Source organism: Xenopus tropicalis, chromosome 6, assembly GCF_000004195.4.
Source record: "Xenopus tropicalis strain Nigerian chromosome 6, UCB_Xtro_10.0, whole genome shotgun sequence".
Classification (NCBI taxonomy): domain Eukaryota; kingdom Metazoa; phylum Chordata; class Amphibia; order Anura; family Pipidae; genus Xenopus; species Xenopus tropicalis.
In genome coordinates, this window is record NC_030682.2 from 104,673,879 (window position 1) to 104,695,308 (window position 21,430).

Here is a 21,430-nt window from a genome sequence, read left to right on the forward strand (position 1 = left end):
AAATGAGAAGTTAATAAAATCATGTCTTCCCCAAATGCCACCTGTCACTCCATAATCATCCATTGTTATATATAAACCCTTTACTCTTAGCTGTTAGTAGCTAGTGTGTTATATTATTAATCATAGTGAATTGTTATAAAAAGTTAAATAGAACTCTATGATTTCTATTAGGTTGTACCCCCTGCCTAATGCAGGCTGGGTGCATTAGGGTCACAACATGCCACATACTTTGGTAAATGTAAGAATACTGGGCATCAAGCTGTTCCAAAGATGAAAATAGTAAAATGGAAATAGCAACATGGTTTTACTCTAAAGTGGACAAAACCATAACATGTTGACGGGCGATGTAAAAGTTGTAGGGATGTACCAAATCCAGTATTTTGCCAAGATTTGGCCTTTTTCAGCAGGATTTGGATTTGGGCAGATTTATGCCTCTGACCGAAGCGAATCCGATTCCTTAAAATCACGTGACATTTTGTCACATAAACATGGAAGTTGAAGTTTTTTTTACTCTGCACTTTATCCCCTCCTCGTCCTAAAATTAGGATTCAGATTCAGTTCGGTACTTGGACGAATCTTTCACAAAATTGTTCAGGGTTTGGACGGATCCTAAAATAGTGGATTTGGGCGATCCCTTAAAAAGTGCTTGCGGCTTGTAATTGTGGGCAGGGCCTATTTTTGCCACAACAAATCAAAAGCATTTTTTACCAGAATTTATGCACATAATATGAATACATACATCTTTTTTTTCTATATTTTTACTGGAACTTTAACAATTTTTCCCAAACTGAAAAATTCAGTCTATTGCCATATGCAATATAATGGAACCTATGCAGTGGAATAGTTCAATAAACATGCAAGAGCAAGTTGCTTTACAGAGTGGTCTCACGTCGTTCCTGTGGGAATACTACAGCGCGACGCCTATAGGCTGCGTTTATAAAACTGGCATAAAGGGAAGCAATTGACAAACACCTCGTTCATTCTAAATAAGCATTAACTTGTATTGGTTTCAAATTCCCTAACATTTCCTTCACATTTGTTGCAGCATAACCGCTATCCCTTCCGCGGTGCTCAGCTGTAAAACGCCGTACTGTTTTTGAAGCACTAATGTGGAAGTGTGTGACGGGACGAATCCCGAGTGGGCGTTACCCAGGACACACGCTTGTTACGCGCATGTGCGTGCTGACGTCACCCAGTCCGTGTTCCTCCCGGCCGTGACGCGCTTGGGGCATTACGCGGTTGCCGCACTGTACTGTGTGTTGAGTCAGCGGTGACAAGGAGCGCAAGGGGGGAGGCGGAGGAGGAAAGAGCCGATACTGAACTGACCATAGTAACCCGAGCCTCGGAGCCCACACCGCTAGGCTGTGCCAGCTTTGGCCCGTTCTCCCCGCTCCAGCCTTGTCTTCCAGCGCTCGCTGCCTCTTTAAGTCACCCAGCTGCCTACCTGCTGGGCCTTCATTTGACATCTCATATTCGGCCACGTAACACAAGCGGCCTCCTCTTATTTTGCGTGTTGTGGGCCAGCCGAGCGGTGAATGGCGGTAGTTACACCCGGGGTCACCATGTCCAAACACGAACAAATCCTTATTCTTGACCCGCCCAACGAGCTGAAATTCAAAGGTAACGGGACGTATCTGGTTATGTGGTTCCGGGATGTGAGGCCACAATGCCCCGCTTTCCAGTTGTGTCTTGCGGGGAAAAGGCCTCTGATGGATGGAGAGAGTGTGGAGATTGCTGTTGCCTCTGTTGTGGTGAATCGGGGTGGCTAATCTCTGTCACATTGGTACTGGCAGCTGCACTCCTATCCACCACTGGAGGGCTGCAGCTTGGCCCTTTAGTCTATGGCACTGAGACAGCCAGTGCTAGCTGCTTACAGTGTGCTTTGTTTTACTTCTAATACTAACAGTGACAGCCTGAATAACACGTGATTGTACAATACCAGCAGATTTCACAATGCTGTACAGTAGAAGGGTGTATACATCAAACATACATTACATGAAATGTTTTAGTAAGTGTTAATTGGCCCATGATTCCCACTCTTGCAGCTCTAAAGCAATAAGTAAATATTATTTGACTTGTGGTGTTCAGGTGTGATTGGGCATTACATTGTAAAATACACTGGGGCAGGGATTTATGTGAATCATATATAATCAATGTAAAATGATGTGGTGTTCGTTGTTGCTATATAAATACAGGGTTGTGTGTGTGCTCAGAGCAGTCATGTCAGTAGCCATAGATTGCTTGGGCAGCTGTACAGAAAACTTGTTTAATGTTCAGGATTTAATTTAAGTATTGTTAGATTCACATAAGATGAAAGTGTGCACAGGCAGACTGTTGTTCCTGACAAGGCAATTAGTATAGTTGGCCATACATGGGCAGGTTTAAACTGCTGATTTGGTCCCTTCAGAACATTTTATCTGCCCATGTATGGGTCCTCCTGTCAGATTGCCCAGGTATCTATCAGGCAGGAGTAAATGCCTATTGGGGCATGGGTTACATTGCCTCATTTATGCAGTCCTCTCCTGGCCGCCTGTATCATTAGCCCGAAGATCAGTCCAGTATGGCCCAGCATATAATTGGCTTGTAAAGCGAAGTACCACACCAGCGCCTGCACATATTGGTAGCCTTCTTGGGAACTAAATGAACTCTCTGAAAACTGGCATTAAACAAGCACATAGGTGCCCATATTGGGCACAGAGCTGCTCATTTGGCAACCTGGACAAATGAGTGAATCTTCTTGTGTATAGCCACCTGAATACTGTGATAGGAAATATAAGGTGGGTGAGATCTTACAATTTCAGATCAATAATACAAGTGAAAGGATGAACTCTAAGCAGGTTTCAAGGACAACATTTATTTTTGGCCACCAGGTCTCTCTGTTTTAGCCTTAGGTATCCAGGTGTTGTGGGGTGTCAACTCCTTTAATTTCTTAACATATAATCCAAAATCCAATTAAAAGCATACTGAGAAAATAGGTTTCAGGCCACAAAACTGTTTTTAAACTGACTCAAACCACACAGATTTGCTGTCCCTATAGTGTGTTTGTGTGGTGGTGTTTTTTTTTTTTTTTTTTTTTTGGTAATCCTGAGGGAACTTTGGACTCTTACCAGTACAGTATTTCTCTGTTGCAGGAATGTCCCAGAATCCATTGGTTCTTTTTTTTATTTCTCCTACGCCTCACCTGCTTTTTATAAGCAATTTCACAATTTCTCTGCCCATTTGAAACATAATTGCCTACATTAAAGTTAAGATTACAGAAGGTTACAGGTGTTTTAAACATTACTGTTATTGCCATTTTTAAATCTCCTTTACAAACATTGTAATGTAAAATTCTGTCACTACAGGATCTGCTCCTACGAATGGGGAGCAAGGAGTTGAGGTATGTCAGGTTTACAGGTTTTAAGTAAAGATATGCTTTGGATCAAATTTTTAGTTTGGTCAGACCATCAGTGATCCAAAGGATTGCAGAAACATCCTAGGTGACATTTAGGTGCAGGCAGAAAAAAAAACACCCAATCTGGTCATAAATGTCCAATTTAATTCTATAAACTAAGCCAAAAACCTGTGCTTCTCTATTTTCTTTGTTTTCTTATTTTGCACTTCACAAACATGTACCAAGGAAGTAGCAGTCCTTATTGTCATAAAAAAAAAAAAAATCTAAACAATTTATTTTTTAATTTTTATTATTCACCTTTCATGAGAAACTCCACTACAGAGCTATACTAATGGCATCATGTGGGAGCACAAAATTGCACTGCAAGGCTCAGAAGGTTTGTCTGAGACTTGCAGGGATCTGGGCAAATCCTGAATGGACTACTGAGTTTAATGTATTCTTAATCTAATGGAGCAGGTATTCATCTGACAGACACTGGGGAAACAACTTTTGTCTGTGGTCACCCAGTAACACAATAAGAAATGTAGTAGTAAGGCATTTGTCATAAGCCCAGTTATGAGTTTAGTTTTCAGGTATTACTGGATTTTGTTTCAGCATGGGGATGTCAAAGCTTTATATGCAGGTATTTGCGCTTTTATTCCAATACCTGTTATCCAGAAAGCTCTAAGTTAGGGAAGACCATCTCCCATAAAGTCTATTTTAATCAAATATTTTTTAAACGAATTTCCTTATTCTCTGTAGTAATAGGACAATGCTGTGTTCTTGATATCTTAGAAATAAAAAGATATTTTTTTTTTATTGCAAGGTCATTGTGACTTAAAAAAATGGAATTCCCCGCCGCAGCTGTGGTTTGCAAAAGCAGTACTGCCGAGTACTGTTGGGGACTACACCATGTGCCTATTCCTCATGCAGGCAGCCATGTTGGGGCACATGTATGTACAGACTGTCCTAGGTCTGGGACACTTGTTTTCTAAGGGTATGTTCACCATCCCAATTCAGGTTTAGACATATGCACATGCACATATTGAATATATTTACTCTTGTAAATATCCTAATTTGCTCCCTGGTGGGTGCCTAACATATAGGCTACCTCAGTGTTAGTAGCTTTCCTTGTGCTTTTTTTTTTTTTTTTTCTTTTTATGGTTTTTTGGTGTAACATTTTTCTCTGTTGCACACAACCCAAGCATGTTAACAGTTTGGAGTCTCATCCAACTAGGTTTCCATCTTGAGTGAGCAACTGTGGCGTGACTATACAGTGGCCCCAGACAATGTTGGTTATCCTAAGTGGATGCATTAACTGGGTGATTGGTTATAAGTGTCTTCATTTCCATGACTAATATAGGGTATCATTGGTTTCAGCAGATTGGTAAAAGGAATAACTCCATAAAGTTCAACCTTTATTCTGGAAATGGTAACCATTGGACTCGTACATTCTTTTGTAAGGATGATTTTGACTGCAGGGTCAAAGTTAACTTGACCCCCTAGTATTTTGTGTAGCTGAGGGTTTGGATATATTGGTGGTTTTTATGATTTTGTCAACTTATTACGTTGTTGATGGACCTGCTGTGTCTAATGTGTTGATTTTTTTTTTAACAAAACGTTTATATAGAAGGTATGTTTGCACAGATCACTACTTGGATCCAATGTGCAGGGGCAGGCAGAAATCCATGTGTATTTCCTCTCGCGAATATTTTAGTCACGAGGCAGCTCTGCTTGCATGTGATCATGAAATACTACATTGTTGTTGAGCTATTTGGTGCTCTTTTTATTTAAAGGCTTGTATAATTTGTTTATGTAAAACAAAAGAGCTCTTCCAGTTGATTCATAGATTAGACCTGTTCAGGTCCAAACTTATACAAATGTAAAAGTTGTCTGCATCATGAACCTGCACAAGTCTAAAGCCTATGGTGCACCTGTGTTAAGGTGTCATTCAGCAATAAAATCTGTGAGTTGGTGTGAGTGCCAGACATTTTTTCATTGAACGATTGTTCTCTGTGCACCTTTACAGTTATTAATAAAGACTTTCCTCATTTCGCTAAAGGATAGCTAATTGAATTCCAATATTGTCTTATGTCAATGTCTTTTGAAGCAGTTTGCAGACCCAGTATATGAATAACTTTTTCACCATGCTATATCGCGAGAGGGATACCTCACTGTATTATTTTGCTTTGCCAGCTGCTTTGTTCTTTTCCGGGTGACCTGAAGAGTATTGGTACTAGGGATGCACTGAATCCTGGATTCGGGCCGAATCTAGCCTTTTTTTGAGGGATTCGGTTTCGGGTGAATCCACGGTCCACGGTTAGATTTTTCCAAGAACAGGATTTTTAAAAACATTTGTGTTATTATTTTAATTCCAGGAAGGTTTTTACATTAATGCTGACACATGTCCTTGAATTACAGCAGTGTCAGTATCGCTTTAATGCAAAGAGGTCCAAATCTACCCAACTTCTATTTTGAAGTTTGAGCAGTATATGGTGCCCTATCTGTCTGTATTACTTTATGTTGCATATTTTTCACAGCTCTTGTTGGCAGGTCTTAAACCAAAACTAAACATTTTGTTTTGCTTGAACAATAAACCAAAAGCTGTGTAGTACCCAGTGCACTTTTCAAAAAAAGTAACCTCCCTGGTGCTCTATAACTGGTTTTGTCACCTTTAATAACAGTAAGTACATAGCGAGTTTTCCCGTAGTTAAAGCAGTCTCTTGAAGAATTCAGAACCCATCCTTGCTTTAGCTCAGTGACATTTGTGGACTTCTCATCACAAATAGCTGCATTTGTGGGACCAATGTTTTCTTATATTTGTAAGCTAGGGGGACCCTTAGCAAATAAATGGTGGACATCCAAGGGGGTCTTGAAATGGCCACCATTTACAACCACTTCCAAAGATGTTTTCTGTTCCTTATGTCACTTAAATGAGTTGTGGGTGTGACCTGTTCTACAAAAGCACAGTAGGAAGTAGTATATCCACTCATATCCAGGTAAAGATATTAAAGTTTCCTGTTGGGTTGCCAAGGTCCTTACTGTCTACCTGCAACATAAGAATTAACTAGCACCCTCTAATGCCAAATTAGTGTCGCTGTCTCTCTTAAACAGGCTAGGAAAACAGCAGAAGTGGAAGCTGGTACTTGTAATGTTTTCAAAGAATTGTATTTAAAGGGCCAGTATACATTTATATACACCATAAATGTGACTGTTTAGATTGCTTTCAGCCTATTATTTAGTGAGAAAAACAATCTATATATCTTTGTTATTATTAAGCACATTTTTGTCATTCCCTAAACTCCCCCCCCCTCATTTTTTCAAATTTTAATAATGAACAAACAGATTATTATTATAATATATATTTATAAATCATCAACGTCATCTGTAGTTGGGGGAGGGACTGCCTTTGCCGGAAAAAGTAGTTTGTTCTCTATTCGTGTTAAGGAGCAACTACTTTATACAGAGGGTTTATCTGTGGACTGCAGTATGTTGTGCTTATTCCTGCTCAGACCAGAACCAGAAAATTAGTAAGTGATAATTCCTTAATTCAATTCCTTGGTCAATGCATGAAAAACTAAAAAGATAGATATTTCTCAATTGACACAGTGCCCAAGAATATGTTCAGCACAAGCTCTAGGCATTGAGCTAATGTGGATTACCAAGGAGCTGTGTACCCCACATTTTTCAACATTAGTTGAAATGATTAAGGCTTGTGCTGGACATACTTTTTACTGTTATTTCTGAAATTGTAGTGAGGTTTTATTTCTTGCACTAAACAGGACAAAAAATGACATTACATGCATTATTTATATTTTACTTTTGTCCGACCGCAGTTAAAGCAAATCTGCAGTCCTTTTTATTAGCAAACCCCCTGATTTCCCCCAACTGAAATCTTTATTAGATTGTGAGATACAGAAGAGTAGTGTATTATACAGACGCTTCTTGGTAGATGTAGCATTTGTTTTGACTGTGCTCATGTGAACCAGGAAGTAGAATGTGACTTTTCTTTCAATTTCATCATTCTCCCTCTTATCCCTTGTTTCATTAATGTAAAAAAATGCTTACTGCTGCTTTGAGTTTAGTAAAAATATATAAATAGGTAGGTTTGTTTTGCAATTACCGTGAGTTTGTTTGACATTATTTGCTAGGTTCTGGCTTACTATTATAGAGATAAAGACTGTCAAAAATAAAAAACTAATATTTTAGAGAGGTCTCTGCAGAATGGTATTGACATTTATTTTGAAGCTTTAAAAAAGTAGGTTTCTAGATAATGGATCCCATGGCTGTCCCTTAAAATAGATTGAGTACAGACACCCATGTGGGCATGACCATAACTGGGTATGTAGGGGTTATGTGATATTGTTTCCGCTGTGTTACTTATAGCAAGACTTGTTTCAGACTTGGCTCATGGTATCTTTAGAAATCCAATCTTAAAGGAGCAGTTCAGTGTAAAAATTAAACTGGGTAAAACAGACTGCGCAGAATAAAAAATGCTTACAATATAGTTAGGTAAAAATGTAATCTATAAAGGCTGTATTGAGCAGATGGCTAACATAACAGCCAAAACACCACTATCTCTTTTACAGCTCTCTAATCTGTTAGCAGTTAGTAGCCCATCAGTGACTTTGGGGGGCCATATGGGACATAACTGTTCAGTTAGTTTGCATTTAATTCTGACCTGCGTGCTCACAAACTGAATAGTTATATCCCATGTGCCCCTCCCCCTAAAGTCTCTGACTAACTAAGAGGTTAGAGAGCTGAAAGCAGGAAGTAGTGTTCTGGCTGTTCAGCCCTTAAATTTTTTCCTAACTAACTATTAGAAATGTTTTTGATTTTGTGCAGTCTATCCACGTTACCCAGTTTCATTTTTACACTGAACTGTTCCTTTTCTGCATATTTATATGGCAGTTACTTACAGCTAATGAGAGGTAACATACACTCTTACAGGGTAATGTAATATAAAGTGTGCCAGCAACCAACCAATCAGATGTTTGTTTTCTAAACATTGACCAGAAAAGAATTTTTAAATAGCAGGCCTGCTTCTAAGGGCTTGCTTCTAAGGGCTCTCCTTCCCCCCCATTATACACAGACAACGGAGCTGAGCTTGTCACACACCGGCAGAAAGCAGAAGGGGCGTTGCAGGTTTGTGATTGGGCATATTTAATTACGTGGGAGGCATTTAAATTAAAACCCGGAAGAGGGGAACAAACATGGCTGCTCCGTGGATCTGTAATTTGTGCTACCATAATTATGAAGCGAAAAAACTTTACAGATTTAGTTTATAAGGAATTTAAAGCTGATACAAATTAAAACACAACAGCAGGTGTAAAAAAAATGGTTTAATTGGCTGTCAGTATCACTTTAATGACCAGTGTACACATTCATGTGATTTTTGCAGCTAATCTGGATGGATGGATTTGCTAAATGTCTGATTAAAAGTGTTTGTTAGGTTTGCAGTATAATGGAATGCTTTATTACTTTTAAAGGGCCGCTAAAATCTGCTAAATACTCTAAGGATTTAAAGATTGCACGGTTTAAGATTCTTTAATAGATGTAAAGTGACTCATTCCCACAAGTTTTTCTGCAGGTTTATGCTTAATGCACAGATTTATGGTATTTCTTTGTACAGACTATGAACATATCTAGAGACATGTTTATAGATATTAGCAAATGAGGACTGCTAAGCCATGATTCCCTTTGGGTAATGATGTACCTGGCATTTTCATGGCAGTTGTTCTTCAGAGAGGCTCTGTGACAAATGCTGGCTGGATAGCTCAGCAATGCTGCTTTGACAGATGCTGACAAGGACCACAAGCGGATGCCAGAGTGAGCTTTCTGAAGAGGTACTTGCCTATCCCTGGTAACATCTGGTCAGAGTGTTCAGTTACAGAAAGGGAATAGTGTTATGGATACTGTGGCTCGCCCTGCATGTGCCACTGGAGTAGACAACATCTCATAGTCCTTAGTGGGATTATAAAACGTTAGGAGTTATATGGGAGGTAATGCTTATTTCCAATATACTTGTTAAGCAATGGGTACAGCAAAACCAAAACGCCCTTCCCTTTAAGCAAAACAGGGATTGTTTGTCCATATATTGCAATATACTTCAAGCTGGCCAACTGCGTCAAAGTCATCCCTTCTGACCAGTTCCTACACTGACTTATGCGATTCATTAAGAATTTTACTGCTTCAATATACATTTAGCCAAGGGACTAAGTTTTACCTGCAACTTTCTTGCTTTCAAGGTTAAAACCCACATATGGTTGCCCTTTTATTGGCTCCACTGGGATCACCTGACTGAAGCTGGGCATTTCTTAGTAGCTTAATGCACCGAATGTCTTAATGTCCTATATATATTGATAATGGGTGAGTGCAGAGGATCTCTTGTTGTTGTTTCTATGTATTTTGTGGTCACAACCTCATTTCACCCCCGCCTAATGGTTTAAAATTTAGTGGTTGAGCACAACTTTCCCTATATATATATATATATATATATATATATATATATATATATATATATATATATATATATATATATATATATATATATATATATATATATATATATATATATATATATATATATATATATATATATATATATATAGCACTCACGTTTAAAAGAATCACTGGATGCCTGGGTGCAGTATCAAAATATCAAGAAGCATATCAAAGGAAAGATATCGCACTCACAGGTCTTAGTTGAAAAAAAACGATGATTTATTGACACAGCATACAACTGACGTTTCGGCTGCTTCCGCAGCCTTTCTCAAAGTGCACTTTGAGAAAGGCTGCGGAAGCAGCCGAAATGTCAGAATGGGGTACATTACATTGCAGGGGTTTTGCAGTCAAATGCAGCCGGAACCCTTAGGGACTTATTTATCAATGAGTGGAAGCAGGACTTACCTCAAGGGTAATTTTACAGCTCTGTTCATTTGGCTAGGATTTTTAGGGGCATATTTATCATGGAATGAAAGCGAGAGTGCTAAATCCTTAGATAATTATGCTCCTAAAAATTCTATGCAAGTGAAAGAATGGTGTAAAATTTACTTCAGGATAAGCTCTGCATTACCCTTTTGATATATATGCCCCTTAATATCAATTGACATTATATTTAAGATTGTTGTCAAAAAAAGATCTTTTGTGTGTGTGGTGGGGGGTGGCCATGTTAATTAAAGCAAGGTATGGATTTGGTGTATGTATTTTATTTTCTCTTCTCTAGTTACCAGGGTTTAACTGATGCTGGTGACTTTGTATTTTGTCATTATTGTCATCACACTGTCAGTCATTAAATGGTTAACCATTTCGGTGCCTGTTGATTTTGCCTTCATTCATCAGTGCAACAGTCATGATACATGCACAGTAGGAATCAGCAGTGTTAAATTATAATAACCTAAAACCATTTTTCCCTGACACTGGAATTATTCTAGAGTCATGTCACTCCTTTTGTTTAGAATCTATAAATGCACCATGCACTTCTGTTTGGGAGATTTTGCCAGATAACAAGCCTAAGCTCTTTCCAGTGCGCTTGAGACCTTTGTTTCTTATAGAGAAGCTATCATCTTTGTGTGTGTGTGTGTGTTTCCTTCCCATTTGGCTGGAATAAACCTTGTTGATTAGCTTTTTTATTATGAACTTTTGTTAAGATTTTGGAATCATATTCTTGGTTGGTTTGCTTGATGTCCAGATGAAGGGCAAAAAACACACAATTATAAAATGTATTTAAATGGATAAGTCCAGTAATTTGGTTCATCTTTTGCAATAAATTGACATTCGGATATAGTTTACTGATGTCCAAGTTTGTTGTCACAAGATCTCCAGAGTGATAACTGTTTGTGACTTATACAGTATTATTTGTATGTTTTTGGGTAATATAAATAAGTGCATGGCTTATAAAGCAATACATTGATAGCACAATTGCTAATTTTGTTGCACTTTTTTTTTTTTTTTTTTTTTGCAGGTCCATTTACAGATGTGGTAACAACAAACCTAAAACTACGGAACCCATCAGATAAAAAAGTATGTTTTAAAGTCAAAACTACAGCACCTCGGCGTTATTGTGTGCGACCAAACAGTGGCACCATAGACCCTGGATCCACAGTCACAGTTTCAGGTTGGTGTACTTGACAATTAAAAATTGACATCTTTGCTTATTCGTATTCCTATATAGGACCCGTTATCCAGAATGTTCGGGACCAGGGGTATTCCAGATTTAGGGGTCTTTCCATAATTTAGATCTCCATACCTTGTCAACTAAGAAACCAATAAAACATTAATTAAACCCAATAGGATTGTTTTGCATCCAATAAGGATTATTTATATCTTAGTTGGGATCAATTACAAGGTACTGTTTTATTTCTACAGAGAAAAAGGAAATCGGTTTTAGAATTCTGAATTATTTTATTAAAATAGAGTCAATGGGAGATGGGCTTTCCGTAATTCTGAGCTTTCTGGATAATGGGTTTCCGGATAAGGGATCCCATACCTGTACTAACAACAAATGATGCAGAGACCACTTTTACGTGTATACAGTGGTGTGAAAAACTATTTGCCCCCTTTCTGATTTCTTATTCTTTTGCATGTTTGTCACACTTAAATGTTTCTGCTCATCAAAAACCGTTAACTATTAGTCAAAGATAACATAATTGAACACAAAATGCAGTTTTTAAATGAAGGTTCACGTTATTAAGGGAGAAAAAAAACTCCAAATCTACATGGCCCTATGTGAAAAAGTAATTGCCCCCTTGTTAAAAAATAACTTAACTGTGGTTTATCAATTTCAATTTTCAATTTCAATATCAATTTCTGTAGTCACCCCCAGGCCTGATTACTGCCACACCTGTTTCAATCAAGAAATCACTTAAATAGGAGCTACCTGACACAGAGAAGTAGCCCAAAAGCACCTCAAAAGCTAGACATCATGCCAAGATCCAAAGAAATTCAGGAACAAATGAGAACAAAAGTAATTGAGATCTATCAGTCTGGTAAAGGTTATAAAGCCATTTCTAAAGCTTTGGGACTCCAGCGAACCACAGTGAGAGCCATTATCCACAAATGGCAAAAACATGGAACAGTGGTAAACCTTCCCAGGAGTGGCCGGCCGACCAAAATTACCCCAAGAGCGCAGAGACAACTCATCCGAGAGGCCACAAAAGACCCCAGGACAACATCTAAAGAACTGCAGGCCTCTCTTGCCTCAATTAAGGTCAGTGTTCACGACTCCACCATAAGAAAGAGACTGGGCAAAAACGGCCTGCATGGCAGATTTCCAAGGCGCAAACCACTTTTAAGCAAAAAGAACATTATGGCTCGTCTCAATTTTGCTAAAAAACATCTCAATGATTGCCAAGACTTTTGGGAAAATACCTTGTGGACCGACGAGACAAAAGTTGAACTTTTTGGAAGGTGCGTGTCCTGTTACATCTGGCGTAAAAGTAACACAGCATTTCAGAAAAAGAACATCATACCAACAGTAAAATATGGTGGTGGTAGTGTGATGGTCTGGGGTTGTTTTGCTGCTTCAGGACCTGGAAGGCTTGCTGTGATAGATGGAACCATGAATTCTACTGTCTACCAAAAAATCCTGAAGGAGAATGTCCGGCCATCTGTTCGTCAACTCAAGCTGAAGCGATCTTGGGTGCTGCAGCAGGACAATGACCCAAAACACACCAGCAAATCCACCTCTGAATGGCTGAAGAAAAACAAAATGAAGACTTTGGAGTGGCCTAGTCAAAGTCCTGACCTGAATCCTATTGAGATGTTGTGGCATGACCTTAAAAAGGCGGTTCATGCTAGAAAACCCTCGAATAAAGCTGACTTACAACAATTCTGCAAAGATGAGTGGGCCAAAATTCCTCCAGAGCGCTGTAAAGGACTCGTTGCAAGTTATCGCAAATGCTTGATTGCAGTTATTGCTGCTAAGGGTGGCCCAACCAGTTATTAGGTTCAGGGGGCAATTACTTTTTCACACAGGGCCATGTAGGTTTGGATTATTTTTCTCCCTAAATAATAAAAACCCTCATTTAAAAACTGCATTTTGTGTTTACTTGTGTTATCTTTGACTAATAGTTAAATGTGTTTGATGATCAGAAACATTTTGTGTGACAAACATGCAAAAGAATAAGAAATCAGGAAGGGGGCAAATAGTTTTTCACACCACTGTATATCATTTTGCACATTTCCATTTTAAGATAGCTTCACCATAATATTAATGCGATGTGGATCGTTATTTTTTTTCTTTGTTTTTGGATTGTTTAGCTTTTTAGTTTACTTTCCTGTTAATGATAATGATGGCCCTATTTAATCCCTAGGAAGAAATGGTCATCAAGCTGGTTTAGGAATTTTGCCACATTGAAAATATTATTCAAACTTGAGAAATTAATTATGCTGTACAATTGTTGGTAGGCAGGTGGATGACCAACAAACAAATCCTGAGACCGCACAAATTAGAAAAAAAACTTAGGCAAAGATGGAGTTTTTTGGCTGCATTTTTAGTATTAAGATTTTGAATTTAGGGGCCAGACGATTGAATTAGAACGGTGGGTATAGGAGCAGTAGGTTTGGTGAATCAACAAGCCAATGCGGTCCCCAATTCGACTGAAAAATCAAACCTGTCCGGTTGAGATCTGGCTGATTTCAAGCTATATGTTGGTCTAGCGAGCCCATCTGTTCCCATACACGGGCGCAAAAGCTGCCATGTCGGTTTAAAGGACCGCTAGAATTGGCCAGTGTATGGCCACCTTAACTTGCAGCGCAGCAGTGACTGAAGTTAGAGCACAGGTCACATGGCTGTAGCACCCTGGGAAATGAAGAATTTGGCTATACCCATGTGAATTTTTCAAAATAAAATTTTAAAAAACCTGTTTGCATTTTTGAAAAATGAATTTCAATGCATGGTTCTGCTGGAGAAGCTCTATTAACTGATGCGTTTTGAAGTAAAACATGTTTTTCCATGACAGTATTGCTTTAAGGGTTCTTTAGACCCACTTGCGTACCAGAATGCAGAAGTTGACAGTCTAACATCCCATCACACCCAGATCACATTTACAAAGATGTGTGTTGATTTATCATTCTTAAAGGAAAAGTAACACTAAAAAAGCTATTCTACCCTGCACCAATAACTGTCCTATCCTGCAAACCACTTAGTATTTTAAATGCTTTAATAGAAAATACCTGGTAAAACTTGGCTTCCTGTCAATTGAAGTACGGCGAAGGAAGGAGCTGCATCCACTATGTGACGATCGATTGATCAAGCCTAGCCTGACTCCTTCCTATACAGAAAGAAGGCTAGGCTCGATCAATCGATCGTCACATAGTTGATTCAGCTGCTTCCTTCGCCGTATCGCCGTACTTCAATTGACAGGAAGCCAAGTTTTACCAGGTATTTTCTATTAAAGCATTTAAAATACTAAGTGGTTTGCAGGGTAGAATAGCTTTTTTACTTAAAAAAATTTAGTGTTACATTTCATCTGTGGATAATTTGAATGGCCCCTACAGAGTTATCTGCCAGATATCTCATGCACAGCTTAGTATGTGCCTCCACTAATCTTATCAGTATAAGCCCTGATAATTTTTTGTTGCCAGTGAATACACATGGCCAAAAAACAAAAAAAAAAGTGATATACCCAAAAACCGTTTACATATAATGTTCACTTTTTTGAAAACTGTGTTATGTATTGGAAAGTGTTTTTTTAACATTTTAAGATTGCATGCAGTTTTTTGGTAGGGTTGAAATAAAATAGTTTTGTATGTACAGGTATGGGACCCGTTATCCAGAATGCTCGGGATCTGGGGTTTTCCGGATAAGGGGTCTTTCCGTAATTCGGATCTCCTACCTTAAGTTTACTAAGAAAATTATTTAAACTCAATAGGATTGTTTTGGCTCTATATAAGGATTAATTATAACTTAGTTGGGATCATGTACAAGGTTCTGTTTTATTACAGAGAAAAGGGAAATCCTTTTTAAAAATCTGAATTATTTGATTAAAATGGAGTCTATGGGAGATGGCCTTTCCTTAATTCAGAACTTTCTGGATAAGGGGTCCGATAACCTGTACAGAGATAAAATATGGCTGAGCATAATAGAGCTGATAACAGATACCACAATAAAACAGGAGTTCCATTACATAGTAAACATTTTTATATGTACAAGATAGAAATCAATAGTATGAATGGTCATATCATTTTCACTTTTGTTACTGGCACTATATAAAAGTACAAGCACAACCAACAAATCATTTGATGCCATTTATCTCTACTCTAATTAGGGTTAGATAATTAATAAATGTTTTCCATATTACTTATCAAAACTGCCTCTGAAATGTTTGTATTTTGTTTTTATACAGTAATGCTACAACCTTTTGATTATGACCCAAATGAAAAGAGTAAGCATAAGTTTATGGTGCAAACCATTTTTGCTCCACCAACAATATCAGACATGGAAGCTGTGGTAAGTAAGACATTGAGGCGAATAACATTTGCTGAATTTATTTAAGAATTCTAAGTTAAACTTTCACAAAGTGTCATTGGCATCCCAAAACATCCCAAAACATATTAAGAGAATGAACAACAGCAAAAAAATGTAATGGAATTTTCGTGTGGAAATCATTCTCTTGCTTCCCTCTCCGGATATGTGGGCTAAAAGCATGTAAAATAGTTGTATAACTTGGCATTTCTTATATAGATGCAGCATATCTCATTAAGATTCAAGTTACATATTTTAATCTTTGACATTGCACCCTCTTTAGTTCTAAATGCCAAGGTATTATTTTAATACATCAAGGAGGGCAATTTAAAAACATGTTACACTAAAGCAACATATAAGTGCAACCAGTAATACACCTGTCACCGATCAACATCAGCTTTAATCCGCAAAGGGCTACTACTGTGAAGTATACGTTCTACATGTATTATATGTCTGTCACTGTGCATGTACAGGTTAGGAACCCGTCATCCAGAATGCTCGGGACCTGGGGTTTTCTGGATAAGGGGTCTTTCTGTAATTTGGAACTCATACCTTAAGTCTGCTATTAAGATTATTTAAACAGTAATTAAACCCAACAGGATTGTTTAGGCTCCAGTAAGGATTAATTATATCTTAGTTGGCATCAAGTACCAGCTACTTTTTTATTAGAGAGAAAAATTAAATAATTTTTAGAAATGTTAATTATTTGATTACAGTGTAGTCTATGGGAGATGACCTTTCTGTAATTTGGAACTTTCTGGATAATGGGTTTCCAGATAAGGGGTCTGATACCTGAACTGCCTTTTTTAAAATCATTCATGTAATAAAACATAATGAATCTTGTCCTTCCAGTGGAAAGAGGCAAAACCCGATGACCTTATGGACTCAAAGCTGAGATGTGTATTTGATATGCCTCATGAACAAGAAAAGCCAGTAAGTTGGACCACGTATTTGTGCAGTGTGTGTTTGTGTGTGCTTTAATTTAGAATGGTGCAAGATATTGGAGAAGCATAATTTCAGTGTACTGAAAATGGCATTACTTATGGTTGGGGATGGGAATACATTACAGATTACATTATGCAGCACATATTTTCATATATTTTTTTTAAATCATTTGGTTTACTCATAGCAACTCCCTTTTCAGTTGCAGTTTTTGCTTTCCTGATTTTTTTTTTTTTTTTTGCATGCTCAGTCGGCTACTTTGTACCTGCTGTAACAAAGAGGTGATCTATTTGTATGTGAAAAATGCAGGATCAGTTATTAAAATTTATTTCTAGTGAGTAATAAGGGATACACACACAGTGGTATGTACCCAGCTTTTGTGTGACTGTGAATGCCAGTTCAGTATACATTCAGTGTAATGGGGGACCTCTCAACCTTTAATGTGTGACCTTTAGTCAGAAAATTCTGCCACCCATTCAAGGGTCTAAGGTGAAAAATCAGGTGTAAGGTTTTTTTATACTAAGAATGTCACACACACACAGAGCCTATCTTGTGTCAGCAAAAATCTGATATTGTGGAGCGTCAGCATGAGCTTTGTACCTATTTTACCACTGAACAGTATAGTTAAATCTAGGGATGTATTTACTATTGATCATAGGCCATTGGATTCCTTGAATTTACAATCTGCAGAAATGTGGGGATCTTGTTAAAACTTAAATATTTGATTTACAAAATGAATAGATTTAAAAAATCTATTCTGAAATCACCCCTTTACTATGAAAGACTGGAATATCCAGAGCAAATTCTCTAGTAGTTTACTGAACTACCTAAAAGATTAAGTTGTCATTTATCATATTTGCAAACCTCCCTCCTTTCTCTGATTTGACTACCCTTTTACTCTAGTCAGTGGGGGTCATTTATAAACACAGGGAACATTTGTACATGGGCAGTAACTCATGGCATCAACCTGCTGCTGTCTGGAAAAATCTAACCACTGATTGGTTGCAATGGGTTAGTGCCCAGGTGTAAATTTGCCTGATGTTTATAAATGAGCCCGTATGTCTTAATAATTGTAATCAACTATAATTATAACATGAGCTAGTTGTGAATCTTTTTCTATTTAAAACAGTACCTGGATTTCATTCTCTGCACTTATAATCCAAGATTTATTGCGTACACCAATGGTAATTATATTTGGGATCCCAAATCCACTTGAACACCTCTATGTAGTCCTCATTGTTATCCTTCACAAGTTTTTGTGAAGGATAGCACTTCACATTGCTGGCAACATTCATTATATTTACATTTTTTCTTAGGAGACACTGAATGGTTATTTAAATTACCACAAAACCCCAAATACCAAGATGTCCTGCTTGGGATATCTGTATATAAAATTAGATTGCCTTTGCCTGTGCAGATCACACAGCTTCTGTACAGCAGTCCCAGTGTGGCGAAATATATAGACCTCTGTATAGGTCTTCTACACATAGACACACATAGCATGTGTAGCTTAGAGTACATATATCTATTTTCCAAAGCTGAAGAGATTTAATAAGCACATGTAGAAACCATTCTAAAATGCAGTAACTGACTATTGTAATTATTTGTTTTCAGACACATGAGTCAACCAAATTGTATTCATGTCTTCCTGGAACAAAAGGCAGTTCTTCCATGGATGACACTGAAACACGGAAGTTAATGGAGGAATGTAAGCGACTGCAATCTGAAATGATCAAACTATCAGATGAAAACCAAGTTCTAAAAGTAAGATCTCTTTGTGTTGGTTATACAAGTGTTTAAAGTGATACTGACACCAAAAATGTTGTTGTCTTTTAAACCTTTCATTGCATTATTGTTGTATTATCTCTTTAATTTCAACCTAGAACCACGTAACTATCACTTTTACATTGCCATTCTGATCTCATGTGTTTCTCTCTGAGGGGGCTGCCATGTTTGGGCAGCAGCTGTTTGTTGTTGTTTGAAAACACTGCCCTTGATTTTAGTTTGAAAATCCTAGCCAATTCGAAATCAGTGCTGCACATAAAAACTATTTCTAATTAAATATTTGAATGCTGAAGTACAACTGTGGACAGTGAAGTGTTCAGGCATTCCCTTCTAAGCATATTTGTTCTGATACCCTTTGAACATGCAGGTGGTATCTTAAGTTAGGTGATTATAAACTGGCCTGTCTCCGTCATGTATGGACAACAGAGCTCTATAGCAGGCATGCGCAGCAATGATTTTGATCTGTACCGGAGTGCGTTCCTTCATAATAATCACAGCAGTAGTAAGTATAGTTCTGGCCGCGAAGATTTATTGAGAAGACACTTAAGCTGGCCATACACGTGGCGATCTGACGATCGCACGAAACATCGTCAGATCCGCCACACACCATTCAGGGCTGAAACAATAGGATTTCTACCTCCTTCTGCCGATTCAGCGCTGAAGGGAGATTTTGGTCAGGCGCCCGATCAAAATTTTCAAACTGGTCCTTTCGGCGAGTCGGCAGATATCAGCAGCTTCCCGACGACTCGCCGGCATACCATACACGCACCGAATATCGTACGAAACGAGGTTTTGTACGATATTATCGGTGAGTGTATGGCCACCTTTACATGCAGTGCTCAGTGAAAGTTATTTGATGTCTGTGGTGTGGGGGACACACAGACTGCAAGGAATTAATTAATTAAGGGGAGGAAAAAAATAGATCCGCCCAGCTTCAGCTGACGTCAGTGAAGTGAAACACTAATTGACAGGTTGAGAAGTGCCAGTCGGGTTTCAGACATTCAGGTAACTATATTAAATAAAGCAGACATCTGGGCAAAAAAAAACCTAATCAATATAATTCATAGCTAACTTTTGATGTACATTATTTTGAGGACTACATTTTTTATGTCAGAATCCCTTTAATACATGTGCATTTACATGGGATTATTACCTTCTAAATTGTATGCATTCATAGCTCTTTAAGGCCAATTTTCAGAACTTTCAGCAGTTAGGAGGAATAGAACAAATCCTCAAGATTTGCTATTAACTTGCCACTGCAGTGCATTAATGTCCTTGACCCCAAAAACAATTTCAGCCCAGTCTTCTCTGTTTGTCCTGGTTTTCTATATTGCAACCTCTCCTATGTAATGTATCCATTTTATCCTGGATCTTCCCCTTTGTCATGATTCTCTATTAGTTTCTCACTATATATGACTATACATACAAGTCAAAATTTTGGCATCAATCTCATTGGCCTATCCACTTGCCTACTGCTTTTTAATTTTAAAGGCTATGTCAGGCATATTATCTGAATCTTCAGTTCCCCATTCTCCAACACTTATACAGGACCAAGAATTATGATTATCTTTTTCTCTTTATGAATATTCATAGGAGTTTTATTCCTTTGTGCTATAAGGGTTTACATTTAAACTTGCATCTTTTATAGTTTCTTAATTGATCTCATTTTTTAATTTTTTTTTCTAGGAGGAAACTTTACGAATGAGGAAGGCATCAGATAAATCAGGCAAAATGTTACGAGATCAAGGCATCCCTATTCCATCTCTTGTTGTTGTCATTGCAGCAATTTTCATAGGATTCTTTCTAGGAAAGTTCATCTTGTAAAGCATGTGATGCGCAATTTTTTCCCTCCTGGCCAGAAAGGCTATCTACCAGTACTTTCGGTAGAATTGTTCTACAGGCTGTTTTGTGTACAGAATCACATAGGCACCACCTTAACAATCTCACAGTTGGGGAAGCAGAATTAAAAAAAAAAAAACAAAACAAAAAAAAAACCTGTGGTTATGGGACTATTGTTCGTTCATCAGCAGCAAGTGTCTGTCATATGTTCAATTCTTTATGGTGGGGAGGTGGAAGTAATCTAAAAAAAAAAAAATAATTTTTCTGTGGTTTTAATATGTTCAAACAAAGTTTAAATTGTCTTGTAAATTGTTATTTTAATCCTTTTAAATTTATCTGTTATCTTTTGCAATATGATTTCTGTAGATTGCTAATCTCATTCAGGTAAATGCCGGAGATATCTTGGGATGCTGTCTCTTCAGTGTAAATTCTGTCCTTTAATTTCAATATATTGCGGTTCATATTCTTCTTGTGAAGCAACTGTGTGGTTTTTTTTTTTTTTTTTTGGTTTTTTTTTTTTTTAATTTCTTTGGCATATCCCATTATATTTAACATTAAAAAATAAAATCTGTATATACTATATCATTATGAAGGATAACCTTTTTCTATCTGTCATAGTTGGGTTCTCATGAAGTTTGGTGTTTGTGCTGACTTTGATAATTGTACAGTCTGATTTTCTGTGTATTTATGAATGGCTCTGCCTTCAGTGCAATGAAAGCTTGTAAAGATCCTATTGGTATTAAAGGGTCAGTATACACCCTTGTTCTACAAGTAGGGCTGGGGCTGTACATACTTTTGCCTGTTTTAATTGTACAATTTTTATTTTCTTTTTAATTTCTTGAGCTAAATAAGTAAAATAAACCTACTCCGTGTTTGTCCCTGCTTGGTAGATAATTAGATTACCATTATAAAACCCCTACCTTTCCCCTTTGTTATGACCGTTTTGTCCATTATCTGTACACTAGTATACTAATAATCTACTGTGCATGGACCAATCATGGAGTGATTAAAACAATAGGCAAAAA

The 21,430-nt window shown here is 37.7% G+C and overlaps 1 protein-coding gene across 1 annotated transcript; it reads left to right on the forward strand.

Moving 5' to 3' along the window:
- Positions 1-1,268: 1,268 nt before the first annotated feature.
- vapa (VAMP associated protein A) lies at positions 1,269-20,661 on the forward strand. The gene is given in 6 exon segments (NM_001011333.1): positions 1,269-1,620; positions 11,337-11,489; positions 15,721-15,824; positions 16,692-16,772; positions 18,396-18,545; positions 20,253-20,661. Coding segments are annotated over 6 exon segments (684 nt in total). The 5' UTR covers positions 1,269-1,562; the 3' UTR covers positions 20,391-20,661.
- Positions 20,662-21,430: the final 769 nt, after the last annotated feature.